The sequence below is a fragment of the Eurosta solidaginis genome, chromosome 4, assembly GCF_040869045.1.
Source record: "Eurosta solidaginis isolate ZX-2024a chromosome 4, ASM4086904v1, whole genome shotgun sequence".
NCBI lineage: Eukaryota > Metazoa > Arthropoda > Insecta > Diptera > Tephritidae > Eurosta > Eurosta solidaginis.
This window is the reverse complement of record NC_090322.1, coordinates 144,596,417-144,618,054: the sequence shown is the minus strand read 5'-3', so window position 1 is coordinate 144,618,054 and position 21,638 is coordinate 144,596,417. Positions and strand designations below refer to the sequence as shown.

Below are 21,638 nucleotides of genomic sequence, written 5' to 3'. Positions count from 1 at the left end.
TGTTTCATCTTACTACTCATTATCCTGGATCGTTCCCTCGCACTCTGTTGTTTGGCCAATGAACTACTTCGTAGAGCTTGCGCTTGACGTATTGGCTTCGCATAATCAGTATCGTTCCCACGTTTCACAACAGTAGTGCACCCGGCTTGAAACTACCCTCGCATTCTTTCTGGGAAATTCGTTCCTTCGTTTTTGTGCCAGTGTTTCTCTCGCAGGTACTTTTGATTTCGCTTTATTTGGCCCATTCGATCCATCAACCTTTACCTATGACCTTCGTGGTCTTTGTCGAGTCTTCTCCACCAGTACTCTATTACTGCTGAACCCTTTCTCCAAACTAAAGTTAAGTGGTATATCCTGGTTCTTATAGCGCATAATCTTTCTCCGCATATCGATCCTGACGTCATGGTCAACTAAGAAGTCCACTCCCAATATGACTTCATCAACAATCTCCGCCACAATGAATTTGTGTAGAACCATGACCTTTCCAATTAATACCTCACATACCACTTCTCCTTGGACTTGGTTATACTCGCCAGTGGCCATACGCAATCTTGCTCCAGGTAACGGTTTTACTCTCCTGTTGACCAAGTCAGATCGGATTAAGGAATGAGATGCGCCCGTATCTACAGTCGGTACACGCTCTTTGCGATCCACATTCCCTCTGACGGTAAGACTGCTCGATTTTCTACCAATTTGCGACAGAGATATCACAGGACATTCAATAGCTGCAGCTAGCTGTCGATCTCTACATCTTACTCGCTCTTGCTCATCCCGCTCCCGCTTTGTTATTGAGACCACCCATGCTGTTGAAACCACTAGGATCAAGATCGCAATGACGTGCAATGTGACCGGGCTTCCCGCATTTGAAGCATTCTTTCACTCCGCTTTTGCGATCCTTTAAGCGCCTCCAATATTGCGTCTACCCACTCTGGCCTTTGTACTTCCACACAGCGTGCTTTGAAAACTGGCTTGCACAGAAGCGACGCTGTTTCCTGAATCAGAGCATGTGATACCGTTTCTGCGAATGTTGCCTTTGGGTTTGCGTATGTAGCTCGCTTTGTTTCGACGTCCCGTATGCCATTTATAAAGCTCTGAATCTTTACCCTTTCAGTGTATTCCACGGGTGCGTCCGCATTTGTCAACATCCGAGGCAAACTCCTGCAAACTCTCATTCGCTCTTTGGTGACGGTTTTGAAACTCAATTTGGAATATCTATTTTCTATGCTCGCTTCCATAACGTCTCTCGACAGCGACCATCAATGCTTCATAGCTGTTCCGTTCGTACTCTGGAATAGTGTGTAAGATTTCGGATGTTGTTTTTACCTTTGGATTACTCGTTGAAACTGCTGGGCGATTTAATTGCAACTCTTTATACGACCTCTCAAAGCATCCACCTCAGCTTCCGTTTTTTCCTCAAACTACGTTATTTTTTCGTCCATACGCGCTTCGAGTTTTGATAATATACGCACCTCTTGCGCATCCAGTTGTACTGTTATGCGTGCCTCTTGTTCTTTAAGTTGTGTTTCCATCTTTGATGTTATTCGTGTCTCTTGGGATTCCATCTGTGATACCATATATGTATGTCTTTTGTGCTTCCAGTTGGAATGCTATATTTGTGGATATTTGTGATGACATTTCTGTTATGCGTGTTTCCTGGGTTTCCATTTTTGCCGATATCTGTACTCGGACTTCCGTTATTCTCTTAAATTTTTGTTGTTGTCTCGTCCCCATCAGGATAAAAGTCATACTCGTCCACATCAATTCCATACGACTCCATTACCTCTCGTTGCCGTGCTTGAAGTTCCATCTTATTGCCGGTTGTATTCAATCAACGGCTCTCCAACTCCTTCTTCAGTTGCTGTATCCTCAACTTTGCCATGTCCTTGTTGTATTCGAAATCTTCGGAATTTATTCAACAATTCCTCTTCTGACACCAATTGTAACGAATTTACTGCAAATCCTCTTATTTGCAACCTTCTGGTAAGTTCGAATCACTAAACTGTTGAATAAATAACTCCACTCTTCAATAATGCAAAATGGACTTTATTAATGTACTTCACAATAACACTTATATTTCGCTTACTGATAACTTGCTTAACTCAAACTGATTGATAGCTTAAACGAAACTGAGTTTTTGCGCCTCTACTGTCGCGCCTTTTATACTTTTTGATTTCTCGTTGCATACTTCTAGGCTTTTCCATTCCAGAACTTACTAGTTAGTTATCAGCTACAAAATCACCAGCCACAACTACGTGAGTAATACTTGCACAAATTATTGCCCTCTCTTGTGAGCAACTCAGATAAGATACATGCATGTTTTTGTGCGTTGCTTCTCAGCTGCGTATACGTACATATGTGTAGACATAACGATTGATTCGTTTATGTAGATACAAGTCTGCTTTATTGTTGTTATGACTTTATTTACTTAGCATCAGACTATGGATGTAAGTATCACTTAGAGCCATTCATATTCGTCACAATATGTACATTCATGTTACACATTTATTAAGCGAGCCGATTGATCCAATACACTCGTCTGCCTACAGATGCGTCTAACAGTGAACAGACGCTGCGACCTTCAGCGAGCTTGTAGCTCTGTTAGCAGTGCTTCGCTCCGTTCAATAGGCCAGATCACTCACAACGTACCATCTATCAACTGATTCTACGAGCGGTGTTTTTGCACTTATATTTTGTACTCCTTCCAAAGAACCCGGCCCTACTTCTTAGACGAACGTATTCCAGCAAATTCAATTAGTTTTGCTTCGCTCTGTCGGTATTTTACATGCTTCTGCTCTAGTTACTAGCCTTCGCATGCTTTGCCATATCCTTTGTAGCTTCACAAGTGTGAGGCGAAACTTATCAGTTCCTACCTAGGGTTATAAATATGCTACTCACTTTATGTACCAAACATACGAAGTAGTACCTAAGTACTTATATAATATTTTTTTTTACTTTTAGCACGCTTTTGACATATAAAATGAAGAAACATGAGTGCGCGTTTTTTAACTTAAAATGTTGCTGAAGAGCGGCAGCAGCAGCAGCAATAGAGGAAACAGTTATCGCAGCAGAAGAAGAAGAAGCATCAGCATTAACACCACTCAACTGCAACAACAGTGTAAAGAATGCACAGTGGGCGCTAAAAGGGCACTAAAAAGAAGAATAACAACAAAAACTAATATTGTCAATAAAAAAATCACAATCGACTAAAGTATGGCAAGTAAAATCACAAATCCCAAAGTCACGTACAGCAAAGAAATCCCCGCAATCTTTTGTAAAGACATTAGTATCATAGCTTTTACTGTTACGCCATCATCATCATAACTAACATTAAAGTTGTTCTCTTCTGTCAACGATTTATACTTGCGAATACCATAACCGAGACTAAGGCTTTAATGGATATTTACAAGCCAACGTAGAAATCAAATCTTGTGCAGCTTTAAATAAAATATTAATATTTATCATCATCCCTTTCCTGTGGCAAGTTTGTAGAAAACATTTTACTGCGAAAAAATCAAAGCGCGCTGGGCGGTGTATATGTTAGAGCTCTTTACTGTGGTTCAGTCGCCGATAAATGCATTTATCAAGAAACTGAAAAAAAGATGACCCAAAAACAAGAAGCATAGCAAAGTAGAGGAATGGTGTGGCAGAAGAAACACGAAGAAGCTGACTTGGGATAAGTATTAGAAGTCCAAAAGCGGAATCAAAGAGCTCACTGGTAAACAACCGCGGACAGAAACCAATAAACGTTTAAACGCGCGCCACCAAAAGCAAAAAAAAAACCTCACAGAGAGCAATAAAAAAAAAATAAAAACAGCAATCTGGCAACACTCCTTAACCCGTGCTAGTTCAACCAATTCCAGTCTCTCGTCATTTGCAGTTATGTAGTTTGTTTCGCCGTCAGTACTTCAAATTCATAACTTTGTAAATACATATAAACATACACATACACGCAAATCCTTGCAACAAATCAGTTTGTACTTGCCACATATCCTTTGTGGTTGGCATAACGGCACTTGTTGGAGCTGCAGCGGTAGTTACAGTTAAACATAACGCTTTTAATACAACAGCAACAACAACATTTCGCCATTTTTCGTGCCTCCAATCTACTGACACGCATACTTACATATTCCTATGTGCTTTGTGTGTTTTTGTCTGCCTATTTTATTCATACTACAACTACAATATATCAACGTAATTGAGTGTTAGCTTGTAAGCTTGTATGCGTCTGTGTTTGTGTATGTGTGTTAGAGCGTAGAAGAAAATAAAATTAAAATAAACTCAAAATGCGTCTACAATATCGCAATAAGAAAGCTACATTATGGGCGATGCTTGCTGTTGTTGTTGTCACTATGTTCTTCTTCAAATTCACCGAATACGCACCGACATGCTTCTTTCGGAACGAGGTGGCGGATGGGTCGTTAATGGTGCACGAAGAGGTAAGTTGAAATAATTTTTTTTATGTGAGGTTTACATACGATTATTGTTAGTTTTATATATCCTTAAGGGTGCACTCAGACTTGGCAAGTATACGTAGTCTGAAGACTCATTTCGTTGTCTTTCGCTGCCTGAAAATTAATTTAGCAATAATATTTTTAGATATTGGACCTCATGCATAAAAAGCGTGCATTTAGGAGGTTAGGTTAAAGTGGCCGCCTCCGCTGCCCAAGAGGAGACTCATGTAGGTCACTGTGGCCCATTGTGTAACCGCGAAGGAGCCCTTGTGGTTCATATACCCATGATTTTCGACAAGGTGGGACAAGTGCATAGATAATGCTCTACGCTTTCTATCTCCTTTTCGTCCCTTCAGCTGCGGCAAGGGTCACTCGTTTACCGGCCCATATGATCACCATGGACGCATTCGGGACAAGTGCATAGATAATGCTCTACGCTTTCTATCTCCTTTTCGTTCCTTCAGCTGCGGCCAGGTTCACTCGTTTACCGGCCCATATGAGCACCATGGACGCCCATAAGACAGTGTCTTCTTCAGTCACAGGGTCTTCTAACTGCCACTAATAGGCTAATAGAGAAGAGAATCAGAAGTATGTCCGATTGCGATCTCTTTTCGCCCAGCTTGAGCCAGATTTGCCTGGACACCCTACATGTTGGTTGCATGGCCCATCTCCATACAACATAACGTTGAGCAACACCATCAGCTCAGACAGAACTGGGAAGGACCCCTCCGAGCCGTTCGAAACTAAACGAGGTTTCAGACAGGGTGACCCCTTATCGTGCGATTTCTTTAATTTGATGCTGAAGAAAATTATACTACCTGTAGAACTTAATCGCTCTGGAACAATATTCTATAAAAGCGTGCAATTACTGGCATATGCTGATGACTTTGATATTATTGGCCTAAACACCCGCGCCGTTAGTTCTGCTTACTCGAAACTGGAAAAAAAGCGGTAAAGATGGATTTGATGGTGAATGAGGACAAAACGAAGGTAACTGCTGTCATCGAGCAAAGAGTCAGAGCATATGCGCCTTGGTAGCCAAGCTACTGTTGACAGATATAATTTCGAAATAGTAAAAGACTTTGTTTATTTGGGAACCAATATCAACACTAGCAACAACATCAGCTCCGAAATCCAGCAAAGAATCACTCTTGCCAATAAATGCTACTTTGGACTAGGTAGGCAATTGAAAAGTAAAGTCCTCTCTCGACATACGAAAATCATACTCTACAAGTCACTTATCGTTCCCCTCCTGCTATATGGTGCAGAAGCATGGACCATGACAACATCAGATGTAACGGCTCTGGGGGTGTTCGAGAGAAAAGTTCTTAGGAAGATTTATGGACCTCTGCGCGTTGGCGATGGCGGGTACCGAAGAAGATTTAAGATGGCTGCCCCCACTCCTTTGGAAGGACCAGGTGGAAAACGATTTAAACTCCCTTGGTTTGACCGATTGGCGCCGGTTGGCAGCGAGAAGGAGCGACTGACGCGCCTTGTTGGACGGCCGTAACCGTTTAAACGGTTAAGCGACAATTAAGTAAGTAAGTAAGCTTAATTGTTGCCTCGAGAGCTGGCAAATCTACCGTCTCTAATAACTGGAGCCTGGAACTGACGAGCGCAGGACACGAACACAGAACGTGCTCAACTGTTTCTTCCTGCAGCTCACACTTCCTACATTTGCCGTTACTGACGAGACCACACTTATAAGCATGTGACGCCAGAAGGCAGTGTTCAGTCCGTGTGCCCATTGTGAGCCTTAAGTCTTCTCTCTTCAGATATATGAGCTTATTTTTAATATCGTAGGCTTTGCACATGTCTAAGAAATTTTGCAGCCCCGCGTTTTTGTCCAAGCCTTTCCTGCTTGGTGGATCATATGCAACTCCTGTCTCCTTTTGATTTCTCCCAAACGGATTGGGACGTCTATCGTCGACTCAGCGAGTGTTGCACCCACCTTTTCCAACTCATCGGCCTTTTCGTTACTTTCTATCCCTTTATGACCGGGAACCCAGTAAAGATGTATGGTCCGTCCTAAGCGAAGTTTTTCCAATGCTTCTTTGCATTCCAGAATATATTTTCCGGACTCCCTTCACCCTTTGCATACTCAAGATACTACAATCTTAGCTGGCAGACTCCAGACCAGTTTACTTATGGCACATCACAATTAAAATTTTGTATGTTCTCACTAACAATTTATGTTTTCACGTTATGAATTTATATATTCTCAATATGTAGTTACACTTCTCAATATCAATTTAAACTTTCTTAATATAAACTTATATTTTCTCATTATAAAGTTGAAAAGGTGTTGTAGATGTCGTTTCATTATATGCTACATATGCGACTAATCAAACCCCTAGCAGCTCAGCTGTGACAATATGAATTGATGAGTCCGTGAAGTGTGAGCATTTGCAGGAGTGGACTGCGGCCTGTACTGCCTTTTAGTCGCAGCACCAATCAAGGATACACGGACTCATATTGTTGCACCTAAGTCTTCTGCTGTGCGGAAAGCTGGGAATGCGTCTGCAATGAAGATTATTGGTGGAATGATTATGAACTGCTACTTAGATGACATTGCTCTTCTGTCACCTTTAAATCGCAGCTTAATATAAAAATTGCTGCTAGTGAGAAGATGCAGTCACAGATCACATTTTCCACAAAAATCCTGGGATCTCTCCACTATGTAGGTTATAACACCACCAATTAAAAAGTAAAAAAAAATTTATGAAAATATCAGAGTTTCTCATCCCTTTTACCATGAAGTACGTCAAGGAAATAGCTAGTATATACGAAAAAAGGAAGTAGTATATTTAGCGCCCTCCTCGCTCGCTTTACACAACGAAACTAAAGAAAATATACAACTTTTTTTGTTAGCTTCATAATCTTTTTTTCTCCACTTTATCTCATTCGCTTTGCAGAAATATGTAATGGCTGAGGATCAAAAAACCTATTCATATGGCCGTGAAATGCCGCTTATCTTTATTGGCGGTGTGCCCAGATCGGGAACGACGTTAATGCGAGCCATGTTGGATGCCCATCCAGATGTGAGGTAAGTGAACCCAAATTATTTTCATTAATTTATGCAGGATTGTATGTAAATTACTTCGTAAAGTTAGTAATAAAGACAACAAGTCAAAATATTTTATGTTGAATAACATAGAAGGGCATTTTCCATTATTGTTGAATGATTTATTTCAAGAATCTTAACAAGCCCTGCCGAGTTCTTGTTGTTTTAACGATAGCAACACTTCCCGAAGATTTTGGGAAGTATTATTGGTGCTTAGGGTCCTTTGCCGTATATAAATCCGGTACGATCCGGTAAATAGAACGAATAACTTACCAGCCCTTGACCACGTATAACATTCTAGAGCATGCTATTCTCACCCTCTAATTCCGTGAGGAATTCTGGCCAAGGTATTGTCTATGCAATGCGTACGGCGTTTTTTATTATCTCAGGTGCCTCAGCGGGTTAAGTGGTGACTAAAATCCATAGCTCCTAAAGTTCGAGAGTTCAAAAAATACGTTGCCGATGTAGGCGGGCTATTACGATGAGGTGATAGTACCAGAGCGAACCAGATTCATATACGGCAGCGATGTGCCTACAGGCGCTGTAAACATCCCTGCCTTATTTTTATCCCACAACAGAGGGAATGCATTTTGCACTAAATTCTTCCTGCATTGTACCCACGTATGGAACATATGATTACATATGCAATTTTGTGAATATGTAGGTATGTATGTATGTACGTATACATGTTGTAAAAAAGATGTTGACGTACAAGTGGCAGCCGTCAAAAGCTTTGGCGCCGCAAATACAACTAATGGAAGGTGGGAAGGCAAAAAAAAAAAACAAAACGTTTGTGAAATTTTCTAAATGCATATGCAAAAGCAATTGAGTTCAGTTCACAAACATAGTCGTAGCTACATACATGTGTACATATTCACTTACATAAGTCAAAGAAGTACCACGCTAAAAATGCGACTAATCCCAACTGTACCCAAAAGGGACTAGAGGTGATCAATTATGTCCGCTCTCTTTAGGGATTAGTAGCACAATTTTTTGCAGGGATATTTATGCATATATGTACGTAGGTATCTTCACTTATATCGGTAAATGCTCAGCGTAATTTAGCTTTGAACTGTATCGACGCAGAAAGGCCCTTTAGGTTCGACGATAAGCGGCAGTCAGCTGGAAAACACGAAAAAATATTCAGCACATGCAATATGTATGCATCTGCATCTGTATGTATGTAAAAAGATACTTACATGTAGGTAAATATTTTTTTCCTTAGCACTTTCCATTTAGAGCTTGCTTGCAATTTTCAATAGGTTAGTGCATTCCTACCTATTTTAGTTTTTTTTTTAATTTTCTTCATGTTTCAAGCTTAGATATATTCTACATAGCACATGCACACATCTATTTGCATATGCAGCGCTGCACACGAAAATAGCAGTGGCCGTATGTAGAAGCAGACATAAACAGGTGCTCAGGGATATCCACAAAAAGGCGTCGGACCTCTATGCTTGGAATTGTCCGGCGAACGCCGTTCTCAGAGATAAATACCTTGAACTCGCAGAAGAGGAGACACGCATCACTCTAACTCAACTTCGATGTTGATACTGTAACAGGTTAAACTCTTACATATCCAGAATCAACCCCGACATACAAAATGTATGCCCTGCTTGCAATATGTCCCCACATGACACCAACCATCTCTTTAATTACAATGTGGAACTAACGCCTCTAATACCCCTCTCACTCTGGGTGCCCCTGCTGAAACTGCAAGCTTAGTTGGACTCCTGTTAGAGGATATTGATGACAATGTGTGAGTGGTCGCACCTATTGATGGGTCGAAGCACTGCTCCCACAACAACAACAAGAGGCGGCTAAATTTCGCTCGTTAAGGTCTTCTTTTTTTATTTTCGATAATTTGAAAACATTTTTTGAATTTGCCAGCTGAAACTATCTTAAAAACGTTTTCGAAAAAAATCGAAAATTCGAGAAAATTTCGAACTTTTTGTGTGAAGTTTTCTGAATTTTTTTGAGAGACCAACAACTTGCACTTTGTTAGACTTAAATTAATTGGGCTAAAAAATAGAGCTTGTGATATTCGATTAAACGAATATTCAAACTATTCGTATGCTGTAATATTCGATTTTCAGAATTCGAATAGTTCAAAACGAATAATCGTATACCGTCGATTGCTCGAATAATTGCTCGCTGTAGATACTTCGAATAACCGCTGCTGAACGATTATGAAATACTTTCGTTTGAAACTACTGTTCCGGTTCCGAATATAAGGCCATGGCATAAAGATAGATAGAGTAAGGCCATAGAGTAAAGCCATGGCATAAAAATAATAGCAAAGCTCTGGCTCTCTCATGAGCTACGTCGCAACGTGTTTTATTTCAGAGCAAATAGTAGAATAAAAACTACAAACAATATGCTAGCTGTAGCCAAAACAAAAAAATTCATTACTATGCGCTCCGTAGGGCGTAGCCTTTCTTTGTTATTTCGGGATCATTTCGTTCACTTACGGTATGTTTAAGAGAAAGTTTCGTTGTCATATCAAGATGGTTTTAGGAACCATTCGGGGTCATATTGGGATGGTTGTCGGAACTATTTCGGGATCGTTTCGTGGCTACATAAATTTGGTCTTCGGGACTACTTCGGAGCTATTTTGAGAATTATTTTAGGCGCATATCGATTTTGTTTCGGGGTAACATGAAGATAGCCTTCGGAACTGTTTTGGGAACATTTTGCGACTATTTCTTGGCTATTCCGGTTATAGATGTTTTCATTTCTTCATCATCTGGCGGTCTATTTTAGGATTCCGGAGTTGATTTGCCACTCTTACATGGTTATTTTGGGATCTCTTCGGTGTTGTTTCGGGACAGTTTTACAGACTTTTCGCAGCTCTTACGGGGTAATTTCGGTGTAAATTTGTGCCCATTTCGTGATCATGGGAACTATTTAACATATAAAAAAAAAAAAAACAAGTAAGGAAGGCTAAGTTCGGGTGTAACCGAACATTACATACTAAGCTGAGAGCTTTGGAGACAAAATAAGGGAAAATCACCATTTAGCAAAATGAACCTAGGGTAACCCTTGAATGTGTTTTTATGACATGTGTATCAAATGAAAGGTGTTAATGATTATTTAAAACGTAGTGGGTCTTAGTTCTATAGGTAGACGCCTTTTCGAGATATCGTAATAAGGGTGGACCAGGGGTGACTTTAGAATGTGTTTGTACGATATGGGTATCAAATTAAAAGTATTCATGAGGGTTTTAAAAGGGAGTAGCCCTTAGTTGTATATGTGAAGGCGTTTTCGAGATATCGACCAAAATGTGGACCAGGGTGACCCAGAACATCTTCTGTCGGGACCCGCTAGTTTATTTATATATGTCATACCACGAACAGTATTCCTGCCAAGATTCCAAGGGCTTTTGATTTCGCCCTGCAGAACTTTTTCATTTTCTTCTACTTAATATGGTAGGTGTCACACCCATTTTACCAAGTTTTTTTCTAAAGTTATATTTTGCCTCAATAGGCCAATACAATTACCATGTTGCAACCCTTTTTTCGTATTTGGTATAGAACTATGGCATTTTTTTCATTTTTTGTAATTTTCGATATCGGAAAAGTGGGCGCGGTCACAGTCGGATTTCGGCCACATTTTATACCAAGTTAGTGACTTCAGATAAGTACGTGAACTAAGTTTAGTTAAGATATATCGTTTTTTGCGCAAGTTATTGTGTTAACGGCCGAGCGGAAGGAAAGACGGTCGACTGTGTATAAAAACTGGGCGTGGCTTCAACCAATTTCGCCCATTTCCACAGAAAAGAGTTATCGTCATAGAATCTATGTCCCTACCAAATTTCACAAGGATTGGTAAATTTTTGTTCGACTTATGGCATTAAAAGTATTCTAGACGAATTAAATGAAAAAGGGCGGAGTTACGCCCATTTTGAAAATTTCTTTTGTCTTTGTATTTTGTTGCACCATATCATTACTGGAGTCGAATGTTGACATAATTTACTTTTATACTTAAGATATTAAATTTTTGGTTAAAATTTGACTTAAAAAATTTTTTTTTTAAAAGTGGGCGTGTTCGTCATCCGATTGCGCTAATTTTTATTTACCCACATATAGTAATAGGAGTAACGTGCCTACCAAATTTCATCATGATATCTTCAACGACTGCCAAATTACAGCTTGCAAAACTGTTAAATTATCTTCTTTTAAAAGTGGGCAGTGCCACGCCCATTGTCCAAAATTTTTCTAGTTTTCTATTTTCCGTCATAAGGTCAACGCACCTACCAAGTTTCATCGCTTTATCCGTCTTTGGTAATGAATTATCGCACTTTTTTGTTTTTTCGAAATTTTCGATATCGAAAAAGTGGGCGTGGTTGTAGTCCGATTTCGTTAATTTTAAATAGCGATCTGAGATGAGTGCCCAGGAACCTACATACCAAATTTCATCAAGATACCTCAAAATTTACTCAAGTTATCGTGTTTACAGACGCACGGACGGACGGACATGGCTAAATGAAGTTCTTTTTTCACCCAGATCATTTTGATATATAGAAGTCTATATCTATCTCGATTGCTTTATACTGTACAATCAACCATCAACCATCAAACCATCCAATGAAAGTTTTAATACCCTGTGTACAAGTACAGCTGGGTATTAAAATACAGAAAACTCGAAATAAAAAGTTTGAAACTTATTCGAAAACGTTACAAAATTTAGCGTGCAACAATCAAAAACCGAACGTTCGAATAATTGGATTATTCGAATAGTGCTTATCTAATACAAAGCTCACTTCAAACAATTCCCAAAACTCGAAATAAAAAGTTCGCAACTTATTCGAAAACGTTACAAAATTTAGCGTACAAAAATCGAACATTCGCAAATTTCATTATTCGAATAGTGTAACTACTCTACTACAAAACTCACTTCAAACAATTTCGAAAAAGTTCGAAAAGTTTTCGAAAACGTTGCAAAATTAAGCGCACAAAATTCAAAAATCGAACATTCGATTATTCGAATAGTGTTTATCTACCACTCTATCAAAAAATTTACTTCAAATTCAATTCCGAAAGCTTGAAACATAAAGTTGGTAACTTTATCGAAAACATTTTTGAGATAAAGCAAAAAAGTTAAATTTTTTTTGTCTAACTACGACGCGTGTCGACACGATATTGTGTCCTCTTCAGGATATATATACTTACAAAATTTTTTAGCGGCTGACATTTATTTACATTTATAAAAACATTTAAACACTTAACATTTATCAAACATCCACACTCTATCCCAGCTGTTCGTCATTTTGGTGTTTTGCTTTAAAGTCAAAGGCCAATACAGCTCTGAATAAGTACAAAACAAAAATTTTCCTTGGCCTAAAACAAACATTTTTGTGATAAGTTTACATAGTTTTAGTTATAAAATGCTTTCTTAAATTATGGAAAATAAAAAAGGAAAAATAATTTGCGAAATTTGAAAAAAAAAAACGGCCACTCCTATTTTCGTATTCGCTGCTGTAAATACTTTTTGTGTAAGTATCGAGTATATGCTTTACTGAAAATGAAAATTAATTCCAGCACTTCAGCTGCCAATGCAAATTACTTTTCATTTCAGATACTTTTTTCAAACCTCAATTTTATTTTTTTTACTTTTGAGTTAAGGTATTTTTCGTTTACTTTGCTTGATTTTTGCTGCATCAGCTTTTGTTCACGTTACGTAAGCCAATCGTTCTTTATACAACTCTAATATGTATGTACATGAAGTAAAATATCAATTTGCAAACGTTTTAAATGCTAAACAAAGAATGTATTTGAGTGTGGAAATGTTAATCAAATTCGATTTAGCAATTATCAACAGTTTTAATTTCAAATTTGTTTTCTATTTTTATTTTCTTGGTATTGATAGACTCAGATTGTATGCAAGTAATGTGACGCCGTTCGTGAATATATGCATGAGCAGTTTGTTTAAAATTGGCATAAGGCAGCTTATACTCAGCGTGCAAAGCAGAGTATATTAACTTTGATTGGATAACGGTTGGTTGTACAGGTATAAAGGAATCGAGACAGATATAGACTTCCATATATCAAAATCATCATTGCCGAAAAAAAAAATTGATTGAGCCATGTCCGTCCGTTCGTCTGTGCGTCCGTCTGTCCGTTAATACGTTAACTTGAGTAAATATTGAGATAACTTCACCAAATTTGGATTGAAAATGAGCGAAATCGGATGATAACCACGCCCACTTTTTATAAATATAACATTTTGGAAAACACAAAAAACCTGATTATTTAGTAAATAATACAACTAGAATGTTGAAATTTGACGAGTGGGCTGATATTGAGTCTCTTGATAAAAATTTTAAAAAATGTTTGAAAAAGGGCGTGGCGCCGCCCACTTCTGATAAAATCAATTTTACAAATATTATTAATCATAAATAGAAAATCGCTAAACCTATCGTAAAAAAATTCGGCAGAGAGGTTGCCCACGCCCAGTTTTATATAAAAGATTTTTAAAAGGGCCGTGGACGAATAAAATATCCTATTACTTTGCAAAAAAGAGCTGATATAAAGCTGGTATTTCGTTTCCCAAGTGGATTTATAACAATAAATAGGAAAAACTTCAAATTCAAAAAAATGGGCGTGGCACCGCCCCTTTTATGACTAAGCAATTTTCTATGTTTCGGGAGCCATAACTCGAAGAAAAATTAACGGAAAGTAATAAAATTGGGCACACAAATTTTCCCTATAGCAGAAAATATTTCAAGTAAAAATGGACGGAATCGGTTAAAGATAACGGCAACTTAGATATAAAACAAGTTTGAAAGAGTCGTAGACTAGAATAATAAGCTATAACTTAGAAAAAAATAGTTCTGAATCAATGATATATCACTTATCAAGTTTTATTGTAAGAGGAAATGGGGAGACATTTTTTTTAAACGGGCGGTGCCACGTGTTATGTAGAAAAGTAATTTATCTGAAATGAAATGTGCAATTGAAGCTCACGCTGAGTATATAATGTTCGGTTACACCCGAACTTAGACACCTTTTATTGGTTTTTAAATTTGAGGGTTTCCGTTTTAGCACTTTTATAAAAATTTTGATATTAATTGTCTAGAAGATTTACAGGTACTTTTATATCAGGATTTTGAAATTTGAATAGGGCAGGAAGTCTAAGGGCGAAACCTAATATTATATACCCTGTGCTGAGCTGTATGCTCTCATATATGTATTAAGAATACTTTTAATGAGATTTTGTGAGAAGGTCGGCAAAGTATTATCACCTCCGCAAAGAGTGCGCACTCTCTCAATTGTGAGGTTTTTCTCATTTCCACCTTTAAGAATTTGGATAACAGTTTATGTATGATGAATTTCATATCAAATCCAATATGCGTTGAACCCGACTCCCTCAGAATTTGATGAAATTTTGCATCTTACCCACCCAAACACAACCTCATTTTTAGAAATTGCATTTTCGAAAAATTGTGGGCGTGGCAAGGTATCGAAATATCCGAAAATATTAGAAAAATTACGATAATAGGTACTTTTAAAGTGTGATTACTACGGAATGGCTTTACAGATTTCAAAGATCTTCATACCATTAGAAAGGTATTGAAATAAGCTTTCAAAAAAATACACTGTAAAAATTTTTTAGTACACTGAAAAAAAATTTTTTTTAAATAAACTTTAAAACTGAAAAAACACTTCAAAGATCAAGCGATTTTGAAAAATAAAATTTTATTTTAGAAAGGTCTATTTAATATATATAACTTATCTGAAAACTAAAATGGGGGTTTTTTTTTTTTAAATTTATTTAAGTAAATGCATCTCTTGGTTACTTTCTGATATTTTGATATCACGCGGAAACTAATCAACCGATTTCAAAAAATTTTATACCGTTAGAAAGGTATTAAAATCACCTTTGAAAACATATACTGTAAAGATTCTGTATTACACTGAAAAAAAAAAATTGTTTTAATTTTTTTCTACATTTTTTTTTTTCAAACTGGGAAAACACTTCAAAGACCAAGCGATTTAAAAAAAAATTTTTTTAGAAAGGTCGATTTAATACAAAAGCTAGAATGGTGTTTTTTTTTCTTTTAAAAAAATTTATAAATAAACCCATCTCTTGTTAACTTTTTTTTATTTTGCTATTATTGTGTGACAAAAAAGGTACCTAGCTATACTTTGGAAGTTATACAGATACAGATACTATGACTAAGTATTCTAATAGATTCGAACAAGAATCGTATTATCAAATTTTTCAGACACGCACAATAAATTGACATACACTTAATAAAGTAAATTTTTTATTTTTATTTATTAAGATTTAATATACAACTTTGCGCAGCTCATACTGCTGACTTTCGGAATATTTGCTTACTTTTAGTGATGTTGTCTTGTGCCTCCTCACTTTCCGTTTCAGTAGAACGCTGATTATCAGCAATCTTGATAGCATCCTTAAGTTTAAAGCGACAACTTTCGCAAATACGGCAACGATGAATGTCGGAGACTGCTGGAAAATGCTCAGATATCAGCGCTGCTTCGTTTAAGCTAATGTTTCGAAGTTGAGAGGAACATTTTCTTGATAGCTGCACACATCTGTATTTATTAGTTGATTCCATATCAATGCCTAGTTTCGTTCTGATCTGTGGAATTGTTACCTTTTCCAAGGGTTGTTTTTGTAGGTATCTAGACATACCGCTTGTTAGCTAAGCGGTAGGTTGAGGTAGGTAGAAATCGGTGATTTTTGCCGTTTGGTAAATTTTTCGTTTTTGCTTGTTCATTGTTACGTGTTTGGTTGCTGTACCTTCTGGCTTGTGCTGTTTTTTGTAAACTAGTTCTAAGGGTTCAAATATTTCGTCAGAGATAGTGTTGGTTTGTTCGTTTATTATCCTGCCGTCAAATGTTTTTAACTTGTATATCTCCATGTTCTCAAGTACATTGAGCCGCCGACCTTTTCCTTGTACGTGAAGTATTCGAGCCGTTGTTTTGATGTTAGCTGGGGTGCACCCCACTGGAATAAAAATTTTTTACAGTGTATTTTTTCAAAAGGTGATTTTAATACCTATCTAACGGTATACAAATTTTTGAAATCGGTTGATTAGTTTACGCGTGATATCAAAATATCAGAAAGTAACGAAGAGATGCATTTACTTAAATAAATTAAAAAAAAAAACCCCATTTTAGTTTTCAGATATGTTATATATATTAAATAGACCTTTCTAAAATAAAATTTTATTTTTCAAAATCGCTTGATCTTTGAAGTGTTTTTTCAGTTTTAAATTTTATTAAAATTTTTTTTTTTTCAGTGTATTAAAAAATGTTTACAGTGTATTTTTTTGAAAGCTTATTTCAATACCTTTCTAATGGAATGAAGATCTTTGAAATCGGTAAAGCCATTCCGTAGTAATCACACTTTAAAAGTACCTATTATCGTAATTTTTCTAATATTTTCGGATATTTCGATACCTTGCCACGCCCACAATTTTTCGAAAATGCAATTTCTAAAAATGAGGTTGTGTTTGGGTGGGTAAGATGTAACCCCACGCAAAATTTCATCAAATTCTGAGGGTGTCGGGTTCAATATGTACGTTTTTTTCAGCCTTTGATATGAAATTCATCGTATGTGTCTCTTTCATAGGTTAAAATTGATTTAGGGCTTCATTCTGTATTGCGAACGATAGCTCAGGCGAACGATTCGTTTCCAAATGATTTCGTCTAGCAATGGTATTCTTTATCTTATTCGTTCGGCCTTTAAGTTTTTTACTTTATGTCAAACAAGAAGGCGAAATCAATTGCCAAATGATTTGTTACCATCGTCTCTGAGGCGAAACGAACGTTCGTTTGGTAATAGAGAATGAGGCCCTTAAAAAACACATCGGTTTTGCCCGCTTTACTTTCAGTGAAGATTTGCTAACATGGTTATTGTTAAAAGTGTGGAGAGATTAACGAAAATAAGGCAGTCATGTTTAAAATTTTTTTTTAATTTTCGTTCTTTGCCGTACCATGTTACTACTGGTATTGAAGTTACGTATTATAAAAATATTGAAAATGTCGTTTAGTTAAACCTAAACACAACTTTATTTAAAAAAGTGGGCGGATCGTCAACCAGTTTTGTTCTGATCTACTCCTATTCAAGCTCTAGCTCAGAAGGTTACAATTCAAGTTCAGAAATTACAGATAAAATTAAGAAAGTTACACTTCCAGTTCAGAAGCCCACAACTGAAGTTTAGAATTTCTAGTTTGTTTACAGAAAATTCCAATTCAATCTCAGAAATTCCAATTCTTCTTCAGAAATTTAACTTCAAGTTCAGAATATTACAGTCACATCAAGTCCATGAAGTTACTGTTTAAGTTAAGCAAATTACAGTTTAAGTTCAAGAAGTTACTGTTCAAGTTCCGAAAATTACAGTTACAGTTCAGAAAGTTATTATGCAATTTTCTGAAATTGAATTGTGATCTTCTGAACTTAATACTAGTCCAATACAAAAGGGCACCTTCTGGGCAAGCGAAAAAGGCAAAGTAAGGCTCAAATCAATAAGCAGAAGATTCGAAAGCTTTGATGTTAGACCCATATTATGCAAAGAAAGCACCGCTGCGATAGGCGCAATCCGAGACGGACTCAGGACCGAAGATAAAGGCTCGTTCGCAAAACATAATCAGGGAGCGCAGTAATATGGACGGTAATAGAAAAGCATACTGGCAGGATCGCGACAGGTTTAATGCTTGTTGAAAGTGCGAGCAGAATGTTAATCAGGCTTATAATTGCAGCCCGAGTGAGTGATACATATATTTGGCACCCTAAAATGAGCAGAAGTATTGAAATGAGCGAAAAGTCTCATGGCGCCGCTTTAAAACAAATCAAGCTGAAAAAGGCTTTGTGAGGAATCGTATCGTGATCCCTCGGAACCCACAAAAAAGTAACTGGAGTTTGCATCTTCACTAAGTTTTCCTGAAGTGTCCGCTGTCCATTTTTCCAAACGTATTAATAGCAAATGTTGCGACCAGTGATTTAATTTCTTGTTACCAGTGAGTACATAATCGTACCGTGAGATTTTCATAAATATCGCTCTAGCATTTGGACATTTTTAGTTACAACTTTTCCGTTTTCTGGCCTCAAACTAATAAGGATTTGTCATCCGCTCTTCCAACAAACATTTATGTAAGAGAACGATTAGAATACGAATAATGAGTGATCATGTCTATAATCGATAACTGCGACAAAATCGCATTTCTATTGTTACTCAAATAGTTCTCTAATCGAATTCTAGCCTAATTCTCCAGCATAGTTTATGACTAGAATGCATTAGAGAACCACTTTAGAACTGGAATGTAAAATCTTAATATTTTTCTAGCGCTAGAGACTGTGTTTCCTGGCTAACTGTGACAACATCGCATTTCTAGTGTTTCTCAAATCAGTCTCCAATCGAGTTCAAACCTAGTTTTCTATTAGAGATGCACTAGAGAACTATATTAGAATTCTAATGTAATATCACAATATTTCTCTTACGTTAGAAACTGTGTTTCCTGGGCTTATCTCGCTTGGCCTTCATGCTCAGACTCCAGTTTATAAGCAAAAGGTTGCTTTTTGTTGTTTTTTTTTTGCTACAGAAACAAATTACTCACCTTTTACTCAGAATATCAAGTCTAAGCAAATGCTCGCTTTTTATGCATTAGAGTAAATATTTCGCCCAACATGCAGAACTCATTTTGCCAAATCTTTAAAAGGCAGCGGTTTGTTAAACGTCGAGATCTGAAACTGATCAGTTGCGAAATAAATACATACATAGATAGGTTAGATTGAACTGGCCGGTCAATAAAGACCTCACACAGACTTAATGTGTCCATTGTGTTACCAGAATTTGGTTGACGACCAAAAGGAAGAACTCCAATCAGGTGCCAGGACATATGTTATAGAATAACTCCGTCCTCTTGGCAAATACTAGCAGTTTTCTAGGACCCAGCTTAATTGCTGCCTCTAGATCTGGCAACTATGGCGCCCCTAATAGCTGGAGCCTTGACCGCAACCAGGCTCGGTTCTTCGGGGCAGCTTGAGCGCCGACCATATGGCCATAGTAGTATAGCGTCATCAATCACAAGACGAACAGACTACATGATTCCCTATCTGCGCTTCGAGGGAGATCTTAAGGCCACAATAGAGGTGGACGGTTGGCGCAAGGGTGCAGACGAGGCGATACATGTGTACGCCGATGGTTCCAAAGTAGTGGAAGGAGTAGGGTCTGCGGTATACTGTGCTGATCCGGAAATAAGCAGATCCTACAGGCTCTCGGATTACTGTAGCATTTTCCAAGCGGAAATATTAGCCGTAACCAAAGCAGTAGAAACCCTGGAAGAGAATAGCTTAAGCTGCAACCGTGTTAACTTCTATATTGACAGTCAAGCAGCAATTACGGCAATAATCTCGCATAGCACAGCATCTAAATGCGTGTTAGAGTGTAAGCAGTCCCTGGAGAGAATCGGGACAGGGAGAAGCATACATCTATATTGGGTCCCAGGGCATATGGGAATAGATTGGAATGAAAAAGCGGACGAACTAGCTAAAAAGCGCGCATCCCTTGAAGCTTGCTCCGTAGATGTCCCAATTAGATTGGGCGAGATTAAGCGAAGGCGAGAGGTGCACATGATCGATCAAGCGGGAAAGGCGTGGGTTCAAGCGCGGGACTGTAAAGTGTCGAAGATTATGTGTAGGTCTTACAACCTTAGACTAACACAGTTGCTCCTATCATTAGAAAGAGAGGACTGTAGACTCATGACGGGTATTCTGACTGGACACTGCCTTCTGGCGTCACATGCTTTTAAATTAGGCTTGGCCAGTGATAGCAGATGTAGGAAGTGCGGGTTGGAGGAGGAAACGATCGAGCACGTTCTGTGCTCGTGCCCTGCACTTGCCAGGCTAAGAATCCAGCTATTAGGAGTGATACAGCTGTCAGATCTAGAAGCAGCAAGTGGCTTTTAAGTCCTAGGAAGCTTCTGGTATTTGCCAAGAGGACGGAGTTATTTTATAACATAGGTCCTGGTTTTTGACAGGGTTTTTCAGTTTGGTCGTTAAAACAAACTTCTGGTAACACTACGGGCAGTTCAACCTACCTACCTAGTTTAAATCCAAAAAGAGGTTATATTATTTCTTTTTCTTTTTTCCTTTTGCTGCTTGAGCTTTCGTTGGTGGTCCTTAGTGAAAAAAAAAAACAAGTAAGGAAATCTAAGTTCGGATGAAACCGAACATTACATACCAGCTGTACACTTGAAACGCTGTTGTTGTTTGTTTTGTGTACTTAATAGTGTTACAAGACTGCGCAATAATATATATATATATATATGGTTCCGTTAATTTTTCTTCGATTTATGGCTCCCGAAACATAGAAGAATTGCTTAGTCATAAAAGGGGCGGTGCCACGCCCATTTTTTAAATTTGAAGTTTTTTCTATTTATTGTTATAAATCCAATTGGGAAATGAAATACCATTGATATACAGCTCTTTTTTGCAAAGATATAGCTTATTTTATTCGTCCACGACCCTTTTCAAAATTTTTCTATAAAAGTGGGCGTGGTCCTTAACCAATTTCGTTAATCTTTCTTCAAAGCATTCCTGATAGTAAAGGCAACCTCTCTGCCGAATTTAGTTACGATAAGTTTAACGATTTTTGATTTATGATTAATAATATTTGTAAAATTGATTTTATCACAAGTGGGCGGTGTCACGCCCATTTAAAAAAAAATATTATTTACTAAATAATTAGGTTTTTTGTGTTTTCCAAAATCTTGAATCTTATAAAATAAGGTTGCTAAATGTCGTTGTACGCACATCACTTCACACATAATGCCTAGATTTTAAAACGGTTTTCTGCATTTGAAAGCTCAGCTACTTGAGATGGATATTTTCAATATAATTGGGCGATATACATATATTATAGGGGCGTGAAAAATTGCCAAATTGTAGTAAAAAATCATAAAATATATATAACTCATAAACGGATGGATGGATTTGAAAAATTCTACTTTGCAGTAAAACTTTGAAATATTGACATTCGTTATGCATAAAAAAAAAATACTTGATTCCTTTCTTATGTCAGCCATATTGCTTAAACAAAAATAACATTTTTAACAAAAAAAGCGTGCGTGTGATTGTTCGCTGTCAAGTGT

General features: G+C 37.5%; 2 protein-coding genes across 5 annotated transcripts in view; both read left to right on the top strand.

Annotated features, from left to right (window-relative positions):
• Positions 1–3,098, top strand: part of LOC137250440 (uncharacterized) — a 92,393-nt gene extending 89,295 nt beyond the window's left edge. Inside the window, exon 4 of the transcript XR_010952951.1 lies at positions 2,959–3,098. The gene's annotated coding sequence lies outside the window, so the exon portion shown is untranslated. The remainder of the gene's footprint in view (positions 1–2,958) is intronic.
• Positions 3,099–4,283: 1,185 nt separating this feature from the next.
• Positions 4,284–21,638, top strand: part of Tpst (tyrosylprotein sulfotransferase) — a 67,436-nt gene continuing 50,081 nt past the window's right edge. For all 4 annotated transcript variants that reach the window (XR_010952950.1, XM_067783242.1, XM_067783244.1 and 1 more), the window contains exons 1-2: positions 4,284–4,436; positions 7,367–7,497. Coding sequence is in view for 3 of the 4 variants with exons in the window: in XM_067783242.1 (XP_067639343.1) it covers positions 4,284–4,436; positions 7,367–7,497 (284 nt within the window). In the remaining variant the exon portion in view is untranslated. The remainder of the gene's footprint in view (positions 4,437–7,366; positions 7,498–21,638) is intronic.